Source organism: Ursus maritimus, unplaced genomic scaffold (genome assembly GCF_017311325.1).
Source record: "Ursus maritimus isolate PB19 unplaced genomic scaffold, ASM1731132v1 scaffold_34, whole genome shotgun sequence".
NCBI lineage: Eukaryota > Metazoa > Chordata > Mammalia > Carnivora > Ursidae > Ursus > Ursus maritimus.
Genome location: NW_024426008.1, coordinates 29,123,343 through 29,135,232, shown reverse-complemented (window position 1 = coordinate 29,135,232; position 11,890 = coordinate 29,123,343). Strand labels below are relative to the sequence as shown.

General features: G+C 39.6%; 1 protein-coding gene across 3 annotated transcripts in view; it reads right to left on the bottom strand.

Annotated features, from left to right (window-relative positions):
* Positions 1 to 534: 534 nt before the first annotated feature.
* ZNF484 (zinc finger protein 484) overlaps positions 535 to 11,890 on the bottom strand; it is a 38,742-nt gene continuing 27,386 nt past the window's right edge. For all 3 annotated transcript variants that reach the window (XM_008690852.2, XM_008690853.2, XM_008690854.2), the window contains one exon: positions 535 to 3,625. In XM_008690852.2, coding sequence (XP_008689074.1) covers positions 1,320 to 3,625 — 2,306 coding nt within the window. In that variant the 3' untranslated portion in view covers positions 535 to 1,319. The remainder of the gene's footprint in view (positions 3,626 to 11,890) is intronic.

Genomic DNA, 11,890 nt, shown 5'->3' with positions numbered 1-11,890 from the left:
TTTGAAACCCATTCTCTTAATTTTTCTCTTTCCTAAACAGAAATCTGCAAACAGGGGCACCTGGGTGGCTCAGTCATTGGGCGTCTGCCTTCGGCTCAGGGCGTGATCCCGGCGTTATGGGATCGAGCCCCACATCAGGCTCCTCTGCTGTGAGCCTGCTTCTTCCTCTCCCACTCCCCCTGCTTGTGTTCCCTCTCTAGCTGGCTGTCTCTATCTCTGTCAAATAAATAAAATCTTAAAAAAAAAAAAAAGAAATCTGCAAACAAACAAACAAAAAAATAGATATTTCTGTGGATGAGGCTAAGTGTTCAAAGTGACGACTGCTGTATCTGTGACCTGAGACTAAGTCCTGTGGACTCAGAGCTAGTTCTTTTTTTTTTTTTTTAAAGATTTTATTTATTTGACAGACAGACAGACAGCCAGCGAGAGAGGGAACACAAGCAGGGGGAGTGGGAGAGGAAGAAGCAGGCTCCCAGCGGAAGAGCCCGATGCGGGGCTCGATCCCAGAACTCCCGGATCGTGCCCTGAGCCGAAGGCAGACGCCCAACGACTGAGCCACCCAGGCGCCCCTCAGAGCTAGTTCTAAGGTGATAGTAAGTAGTCTATAGGGCTGCTACTTACCTCACTGGTCACTTTAGGTATGGATACAAGCTGGAAAAACTTTATCTCCTAGGTGTGAGTTACCTGGGCCATGGCAGGGAATGAATAAACAAGGGAACATACTGGTTAACTAAAGAGGCCTGTGAATATTCAAGTAAGCCTGTGGTTCTGATTTGCCAATCTCAAAGTCAAATAAGAAGATGTTTATCCCAATTTCCACATACTGATACTGTAAACAATAAATAACTGACTTTCTGAATGGGGAAAAAAAAAGAAAGATCCTTTCTTTGTGTCTTTAATGTCAATTTTCACAAAAACTTCTGGCTTCTCTTCATTATAGACTTGAATTGTCTATACTTTTGCTTTCATTTCAGCATCCTTAGACAATGAAAAATTTTCTCAGCACTCTACTCATTAAGAAATTTCTTTGGTCAATATTGAATACAGCCCGGAATTTATAAAGCTGCTTATCCATAACATGTAACAAGAAAGATTGCCAAGTTCTCTCCTTGCATTTTTACTATTATTTGCAGGGGCTTGACAATCCCCTGTCCAGTAATTAAGCACGGCCATCACACATTGCTTAAACACTTTCTTCCAAGTGTCTCCCCCATATGTGAAACTGGACATCAGCTCTGTGATCCAGACATTCATACTTCTGACCAGAGGTAAGGTGGCTTTGATTACCTCCTGCTTCTTAATCAAGCTGTAGCCTCTCACTACTGTGTATCCCCACACCATGATTGTGATGCTGGGCACTCCACTTCCCCAGAATCCGATTTCTGATGTATACTGAGCTGTGGCCTCCAGTTTAAGGCTTTCGTAAAGTCACTGCCTTTATAGGGTTTCTGTTTAGTATGAATTTTCTGGTGTTTAATAAGATTTGATCTGATGGTGAATGCTTTTCCACACTCAGCGCATATAAATGGTTTCTCTCCTGTGTGAATTCGATGATGTTCATGGAGTTGTGACTTCTTAATGAAGGCCTTCCCACAGTCACTGCATTCATAGGGTTTCTCTCCAGTATGAATTCTCCGATGCCGATTTAAATGTGATTTCTGGATGAAAGACTTCCCACATTCTGTACAAATATAGGGTTTCTCTCCTGTATGAATTCTCTGATGCATAATTAGTGTTGATTTTCTTGCAAAGGCTTTCCCACATTCGCTACACTCATAGTGTCTCTCTCCAGTGTGAGATTGCTGATGTATATGGAGGCCTGACTTCCGAGTGAAGGCTTTTCCACAGTCACTACATTTATAGGGTTTCTCCCCAGTATGAATTTTCTGGTGTGTAAAGAGATTTGATCTGTCAGTGAAGGCCTTTCCACACTCAGCACATCTGTAGGGTTTCTCTCCTGTGTGAATTTGCTGATGTACATGGAGTTGTGACTTCTTTGTGAAGGATTTCCCACAGTCACTGCATTCATAAGGTTTCTCTCCAGTATGAATTCTCTCATGGGTAATAAAATGTGACTTGTGGAAGAAGGCCTTCCCACATTCGGTGCAAACATAGGGTTTTTCTCCTCTATGAATTCTCTGATGCATACTTAGTGTTGACTTCTGGATGAAGGCTTTCCCACACTCACTGCATTCATAATGTCTCTCTCCAGTATGGCACTTCTGATGTATCCTGAGCCGTGACTTCCAGGTGAATGATTTTCCACAGTCACTGCATTTATAGGGTTTCTCTCCAGTATGAATTTTTTGGTGTTTAATGAGATTTGACCTGTCAGTAAAGGCCTTTGCACATTCAGTACATATATAAGGTCTCTCTCCAGTATGAATTTTCTGATGTATAATGAGATTTGTCTTGTGAGTGAAGACCTTCCCACATTCTGTACATATAAAGGGATTCTCTCCTGTGTGAATTCGCTGATGTACATGGAGTTGTGACTTCTTTATAAAGGACTTTCCACAGTCACTGCATTCATAAGGTTTCTCTCCAGTATGAATTCTCTCATGTGTAATAAAATGTGACTTCCGGATAAAGGCTTTCCCACATTCAGTACATACATAGGGTTTTTCTCCTGTATGAATTTTCTGATGCATACTTAGAGTTGATTTCCTTGTGAAGGCTTTTCCACATTCAGTACATTCAAAGTGTTTCTCTCCAGAATGGATTTTTTTATGTACATTGAGGTTTGAATTCTGAGAGACATTTTTCCCACATTCACTACATTCATAGGGTTTTTCTCCAATATGAATTCCCTGGCATCTGAACAGATCTGACTTCTGCATACAGGCTTTTCCATATCCACTGCATTTACAGTGATTCTCCTCAGTGTGAGTTTTCTCATGATTTGACTTGAGGGACAAGTCCTTCTCATATTCAGTGCGTGTACAGGGTTTCCCTCCTATAGAAGCCTTCTGAGGTACAGCAGGTTGGGGCTTCTGAGTGAAGACTATCTCACATTTGCTGCATTCATGCTGTTTCTCTTCAGTATAAATACTTTGATGTGCAAAGAGGTGTGGCTTCTGGGTGAAAATTTTTACATAATCAGAAAATAAATTGAGATTCTCATCAGTATGAATTCTTTGATGTTGAATGAGAGCTTGCTTATGACTCAGAAGTTTCTTATACTGGTTATATTCACAAGCATTCGTTTCTGTATGAGAATTCATAGGAGTGAAAATATTACCATATCCAATAATCTTATCAAGATTTTCTGTTGCATTGTTTCTATAATCACATAAGCTTACAATAGGCTTCAAACTCCTTCCAAATGATTCATAGCTCTGGAGTCTTTTTCTTGCAGGAACAAGGTATGTGTTTACATGGTCAATTTTCCCAATGTCCTTATATTCACAATCTCTCTCATTAAATAGCGTTCCCTTGTTGATAAAGGGAACTTGTGTTATACTTGTGTTCTGGTTTTCCTCACATCTCCCTGTCTGTTTATCATCTTGCCACAATTCTAAAATGGAATATGGGTCATCGCTTGTGAAGAGATTAATTCTCTCAAACTGGATTGAAACTTCTTCAGACATTCCCTGCTGTGAAGTTTCAAAACCAATATCCCCATCTAAAACAGAAGGAAAAAATAAAACACACAAAGGAAAGTTAAGAGAACATAGAAGGGATAATACAGTTGATTTAGGGTGAATACAGAGAACTGTGAGAGGCTTTATATAAATATAACAAATATGTATAAAATACATATGAGTAGTAATAGATTTATATATAATGTATAGCAATAAAACAAATACTTGTCTTGCATTTACTAAATAATAAGCAGTACCATTTAGATGTGCCAGGCATTGTTCTAAGTTCTATATCTAACTCATTTAATCATCACAACCCATTGCTCTTGGTATCAGTATTGTCTCCATTTTACAGATGAGGAAACTGAGCCACAGAAGAGGCAGGTATGTGCCCAAACCAAATGTTTAGTAACTGGAAAGAAGAGATTCAAAGTGAAGCTACATCAGCTCTATGTATGTAGCAGAACTACACAGTAAGCTGTCAGAGGAACAAAGTGACAAACTGTGTGGCTTAAAAGAAGTACTTGAGTCTATATCCTTGTTATCCTTATTATTCTTGTTAATCCTTCATCCACTAATCTCTGTACTTTCTCTTTCCCTATTAATCACTCTGCCCTAAATATCAATGTATTTATGTAGAGTAAAACTATTTTTTTAAAGATGTATTTATTTGAGAGAGAGCGAGAAAGAGAGCATGCACGTGAGCAGGGGTAGGAGGAAGAACAGAAGGGGAGGGAGAGGGACTAGCAAAGTCCATGCTGAGCGCAGAGCCTGAAGCGGGACTCGATCTCATGACCCCAGATCATGACCTGAGCTGAAATCAAGAGTCAGATGTTTAACCAACTGAGCCACCCAGGTGCCCCTAGGGTAAAACAACTGTAGCTTCATTCATTCTCATTTAGCCAAATGGCAAAAAATGTCTGTGACTCAATTCTTTATTCTGGTTTGGGGTGCAGAGATATATGCACTCAACAGGAGGCATATAACAGGAGAAAGGAGCAGCTGTCTGAAGCAGGGCCTGAAAGTCTTCCATCAGAACCTCTCCTCTCCCTTTAGCAGTATGAAGCTTGTAGCCAAGTTCATGGCTGCCCTCAAACAATAGCCTGATTTATGGTGAGGTGAAGCAAAGTAATTCAGTTCTTACCAGTCAAATAGGAGTAAAAATTATGTTGTGCGACAAAGCCCATGTCTTAAGGATGTAGGCATGCCTCCACAACCCTCTTCTCTTCCCACTGGCTGTATTCCAGACTGGTGGCACCCAGCTCTGTGGCCTGTAATGCCCTAGGCACAGGCTGGAAAACTATGGCCCTCAGACTAAATCCAGGCTTCCACCCAAAAGCTAGAAATGGATTTTACATTTTTGAATGGTCAAAAAGAAAAATCAAAAGAACATGACACATGAAAAATATATGAAATTCAAATTTCTGTGTACATAAAGTTTTTATTGGAACAGAGATTCATTCATAGTGCCTCTAGCTGCTTTGGGGCTAAAACAGCAAAACTGAGTAGTAATGACAGCAATCATATGGCTCATAAAGCCTAAAATAATGACTTGTGGGTCTTTACACAAAATGTTTGCCAGCCTCTGCTCTAGCGGATGGCCATGCAATGACTTGGGAACTCACATGATACTGGGTCAATGTTTATGTTCTCTGGGTCTATTAGTGACAGGAGCTTGCTTTCCCCAATATACCATTCTTGCCCAGAATAAGATCATTAATACTCCAAATTCTGGAAGAGCATATAAGACATAGTAGATTCTCAGTAAATATTTACATAAAAATAGATACTATTACCTTATTCTACTAGAGTTCTTGAGTATAGACACAGTCCAACCTCATATCCATTTCATTCTGCCTCCAGGGCCTTGTCATACCCCCAGACATATTCTTTTTTTTTTTTTTTTTTTTTATTAAAGATTTTATTTATTTATTTGACAGAGATAGAGACAGCCAGCGAGAGAGGGAACACAAGCAGGGGGAGTGGGAGAGGAAGAAGCAGGCTCATAGCGGAGGAGCCTGATGTGGGGCTCGATCCCATAACGCCGGGATCACGCCCTGAGCCGAAGGCAGACGCTTAACCGCTGTGCCACCCAGGCGCCCCCCCCAGACATATTCTTTAGGTGCTATGTTACATTTTTACTCACACACATTAAAGGCTTTTACTAATCCTGAGAACATCTAATACCGGATTCCTGGGGTGCCTGGGTGGCTCAGTCGGTTAAGTGTCTGCCTTCCACTCAGGTCATGAATCCAGGGTCCTGGGATCAAGCCCTGCATCTGGCTCCCTGCTCCGTGGGGAACCTGCTTCTCTCTCCCTCTGCTCCTTTTCTCCCCCACCCCTGCTCATGTGCTCTCTCGCTCTCTCTCTTAAATAATTAAAATCTTAAAAAAAAATACTGTATTCCTAAATATGGATTTTGATTCTTTTGCAATCTTTCACTTTCTTTAGCTTATAAACCCACTGTTACATCTGGCAACATTTACATTGCTACCAAGAATGTTCAGTGTAAAAATCTGCTCCTGTGCTAAAAAGTTTAATTATATGCAATTCCTGTCACCACTGACTCAACTGCTCATTCAGTAAAAATACAGGGTCATAACTTCAGGCCAATAAAATGTGTATATGCAAGCTATCTTTCCACTAGTCACTAACGTCTCTTTTATTACTAAATCCAAACATATACAGTTGACCCTTGAACAACACAGGTTTGCACGGCATGGGTCCACTTATATGTGGATTTTTTTCAATAAACACAGTGTAGTACTGTAAATTAATTTTCCTTATGAGGTTTTTTTTTTTAAGATTTTATTTATTCGACAGAGATAGAGACAGCCAGCGAGAGAGGGAACACAAGCAGGGGGAGTGGGAGAGGAAGAAGCAGGCTCATAGCGGAGGAGCCTGATGTGGGGCTCGATCCCATAACGCCGGGATCACGCCCTGAGCCGAAGGCAGACGCTTAACCGCTGTGCCACCCAGGCGCCCCTCCTTATGAGTTTCTTAATGACATTTTCTTTTCTCTAGCTTACTTTGCCATAAGAATACTGTATGTAATGTATTTAACATATAAAATATGTGTTAAATGACTGTTTATGTTATCGATAAGGCTTCTGGTCCACAGCAGGCTATTAGCAGTTAGGTTTTGGGTTAGTCAAAATTATATGTGGATGCATGACTACATGAGGAGTTGGCATCCCTGACCCCCACATCGTCCACAGGTCAACTATTTTCTTTCCCCACGCAGCTTTTTTTTTTTTTTTGATTCTCTGTTTCTTTCAAAATTCATTGTTCTTTTACGTATCATCTAGGGGTCTCTCTTTAACTTAAAATAATAACAAAGACCAGATATTCTGAGCCACTCATATTCATGTTTAATTGGCAGAGATGTGCACCATAAACAACACTTAATGCACAAATGCTGACATTTTAAACACTTCATGCAGTTCTTTTCCTTTTCCAATTACAATTATTGGCCCTTTGAATTGTTCCTAGCAGAAGAAGAATTTTAAATCCCTCTGAAAGAGAAAAATAACCTCCTCTGCCTATCACATAAATTCAAGAATTTAATTTTGCTAAATATTCCTTATAGAAACATTAAAAAAAAACGGGCAGAAGACTCAGTTATCACATAATTTAATGTAGTTTTGTCTGAGTTTCTGTGGACTGTTGAATTAGAAAAGGAACAAGCCACGTGTGCTTATGCATGTAATGGTCAGGCCCACTCAAGAGGTAAGTGAAGTCTAAGCACAAAGAGTAAGTATCTGAATAGGCAGATCGCAAAACAATCACACGGTCAGATGCAGGGGGATCATTAAAAAACATTAAAATGAAGTAAACGTAATTATGGACACTAAACAGAAACAATGTGAACTGCACATATGAGGCATGTTCTTTCTTTAGCTTACAAACCCACTGAGAGAAGAATTTGTCACGTGTTAGATAATAGGCAGTACCTTTAGTTTGGCTCCTAGCTATGACAGGATAAACATGGTGTTTTAAGCAATGAAATCTATTAGTAGCACCTAAGATAAATTAGTAAAAAAAAAAAAAAAAAAAAAGGCGTGGGGAGGGATTACCACATCCAGATAGGGTTAGAATAACCTAAAGGCATGAAAAAATATAGACAGGGTTTTGAGTAATATCACTGGAAAGTAAGAGGAGGAGGGCACCTAAATGGTATTTTCTAGAAGACAAAAGTTACTAGAAAGGACAGAAAGAATTATTTGAGAAGATGAGTCACCAGGAAAGTAAAAAAACCACAACAGAACGTGACAAAATTTTGAAAGGGGAGCCATCTGCTTTTAGCATGCTGCACTGTACCTGCTCTTCCCTCACACAACTGGCCACCTGATGGGCCTTTATATGCAAAAGGTATCAGTCATTACCCTGATTATTCTACACAACAGCCAATGCCTGCTTAAGACACACAACCAACGGTGACAGCATGAAATGCATTCCCGAGCCAAACCTAGTCACAGCTTATGCAGGAATTGAGACACCTGATTCAATCTGAGACACACATCTGTCCCTAAATGCCAATTTTAACTTTGAACGTGGGTTGGTTATATATCTGACAGAGGCTTATAGGACTCAGCAAATGTAGCATAAAGCAGTGCAGCTCAAAGTATGTAGTTGCCAGCAGGCAGGAGAGCCTGATAGCAAGAGAAGAAAACGACCCCTGTGGTGGTGGGGATCATCTAGATATCCTGCTCACTGAACCAACCGTTAAGTTGTCTATAGAGGAAGAATGGATCTCCACCCCAAATTTGGTTCAGATGTCAAGAGTCACACCAATAACGTGTGAAAAAGTTCATTACTCAGCAATGAAACTTTCAAGGAAGAACTCTCAAGCAGGTTCAAAGTGGCTTGAGAGAGCAAGAAAAGGAGATGGACTGGTTTTTTTATGGTGGTTGGGGGTAGGGCCAGGATGACTGCTCCTGTGCGGCTTCCCACCAGCACTAAGGGAGGGAGCACCTGGGCTTTCTTATCAGTTTGCCCAGATGTGGGACTGATGGCAAGAAGAGAGGGGTGTGAGGCTTAGAGGATGTCAGCAATCAAATATCAAAAATGAAGTCAGATGTGATACCTAAAGCACAAGTCACAAAACCAAAATCAACAAGTGGAACTATATAAAACTAAGAAGCTTCTGCAACAGTAAAAGAAACGAACAACACATGAAAGGAAAACATATGGAATGGGAGAAGACATTTACAAACCATGTATCTGACAAAAGGTTAATATCCAAAATATGTAAAAAACTCTTACAACTCAAGAGCAAAAAACCAAATAACCCAATTAAAAAACTGAAAAAGGACAAGAATTCTCTATCCAGCAAGGCTATCATTCAGAACAGAAAGAAATAAAGAGTTTCCTAAACAAACAAAAGCCGAAGGAGTTTGTGACCACTAAACCAGCCCTGAAAGAAATATTAAAGGGGACTCTGAGTGGAATGAAGAGACCAAAAGTGACAAAGACTAGAAAGGAACAGAGAAAACCCCAGAAATAACAACAAAACAAGAAATAAAATGGCACTAAATACATATCTATCAATAATCACTCTGAATGTAAATGGACTAAACACTCCAATCGAAAGACATAGGGTGTCAGAATGGATTAAAAAAAAAAAGACCCATCTATATGTTGCCTACAAGAGACTCATTTTAGACCTAAAGACACCGAAGTGAGGGGATGGAGAACCACTGAACCATTTATCGTGTGAATGGGTGTCAAAAGAAAGCCAGAGTAGTGGTACTTGTATCAGAAAAACTAGATTGTAAACCAAAGACTAGGGGCGCCTGGGTGGCTCAGTCAGTTAAGTGTTCAACTCCTGATTTCAGCTCAAGTCATGATCTCAGGGCTGTGAGACTGAATCCTGTCTCGGGCTCATATGCTGGACATGGAGCCTGTGTAGGATTCTCTCTCTGCCTCTCCCTCTGTCCCTCCCCACCCTGCTAAAAAAATAAAATAAAATATAAACCAAAGACTATAACAAGAGATGAAGAAGAAGGGCACTATATCATAATGGGGTCTATCCATCATGAAGATCTAACTATTGTAAAAATTTATGCCCCCAACTTGGGAGCACCCAAATATGTAAATCAATTAATAACAAACATAAAGAAACTCACTGATAATAATGCAATAATAGTAGGGGACTTCACACCCCACTTACATCAATGGACAGATCACACCTCTGCAGAAAATAAACAAGGGAACAATGGCTTTGAATGACACACTGGACCAGATACACTGGACTTAACGGAGATACTCAGAACATTTCATCTTAAAGCAGCAAAATACACATTCTTTTCTTTTCTTTTTTTTTTTTTAAAGATTTTATTTATTCATTTGACAGAGATAGAGACAGCCAGCGAGAGAGGGAACACAAGCAGGGGGAGTGGGAGAGGGAGAAGCAGGCCTCCAGCGGAGGAGCCTGACATGGGGCTCGATCCCAGAACTCCGGGATCACGCCCTGAGCCGAAGGCAGACGCTTAACGACTGAGCCACCCAGGCGCCCCTACACATTCTTTTCAAGTGTATATGGGACATTCTCCAGAAATGATCACATATTAGGCCACAAAGCAGGCCTCAACAAGCACAAACAGATTGAGATTATACCATGCATATTCTCAGATCACAGCACTATGAAACTTGAAGTCAACCACAAGAAAAAATTTGAAAAGACCACAAATACATGGAGGTTAAACATGCTACTAAACAATGAATGGGTCAACCAGGAAATCAAAAAAGAAATTTTAAAAAATATGGAAACAAATGCAAATGAAAACATAAGAGACCAAAATGTTTGAGATGCAGCAAAAGCAGTCCTAAGAGGGAAGTATATAAAATACAGGCCTACTCAAGAAGCAAGAAAAATCTCAAATAAGCCACCTAAACTTACACCTAAAGGAGCTAGAAAAAGAACAACAAAGTCTAAAGCCAGCAGAAGAAGGGAAATAATAAAGATAGAGCAGAAATAAATGATACAGAAACTAAAAAAATAGATCAATGAAACCAAGAGCTGGTTCTCCAAGAGCATGGAAATACAAACAATTATGAGAATATTATGAAAAACTATGTGCCAACAAATTGGACAACCCGGAAGAAACGGATAAATTCCTAGAAACATATAAACTACAAAAACTGAAACAGGAAGAAATAGAAAACTTGAAGAGACCGGTAACCAGCAAAGAAATTGAACCAGTAATCAAAAATCTCCCAACAAACAAAAGTCCAGGACCAGATAGCTTCACAACTGAATTCTACCATTTAAAGAAGAATTAATACCTATTCTTCTCAAACTATTCCAAAAAATAGAAAAGGAAGGAAAACTTCTAAATTCATTCTATTAGCCCACTATTACCTTGATACCAAAACCAGACAAAGACTCCACTAAAAAAAGAGAACTACAGGCCAATATCCCTGATGAACACGGATGCAAAAATTCTCAGTAAAACCATTCATGATAAAAACCCTCAACAAAGTACAGACAAAGAGAACAAACCTCAACATAATAAAGGTTATATATGAAGAACCCACAGCTAATAGTGTCCTCAATGGGGAACAACTGAGAGCTTTTCCTCTATGGTCAGGAACAAGACAGGGATGTCCACTCTCACCACTGTTATTTAACATAGCACTGGAAGTCCTAGCCACAGCAATCAGACAACAAAAAGAAATAAAAGGCATCCATATCGGCAAGGAAGAAGTCAAACTTTCACTATCTGCAGATGACATGATACTCTATATAGAAAACCTATAAAACTCCACCCAAAATTGCTATAACCAATACATGCATTCAGTAAAGTTGCAGGATACAAAATCAACATACAGAAATCTGTTGCACTTCTATACATCCATAATGAAGCAGCAGAAAGAGAAATCAAGGAATCGGTCCCATTTACAACTGTACCCCAAATAATAAGATACCCTAGGAATAAACCTAACCAAAGACGTAAAAGATCTGTACCCTGAAAACTATAAAACACTGATGAAAAAACTGAAGATGACACAAAGAAATGGAAAGACATTCCATGATCATGGACTGGAAAAACAAATATTGTTAAAATGTCTATACTACCCAAAGCAATCTACATATTTAATACAATCCCTATCAAAATACCAACAGCATTTTTCACAGAGCTAGAACAAATGATCTTAAAATTTGTTTGAAACCACAAAAGACCCTGAATAACCAAAGCAATCTTGAAAAAGAAAAGCAAAGCTGGAGTCATCACAATTCTGGACTTCAAGTAATATTACAAAGCTGTAGTGATCAAGACAGTATGGTACTGGCACAGAAACAG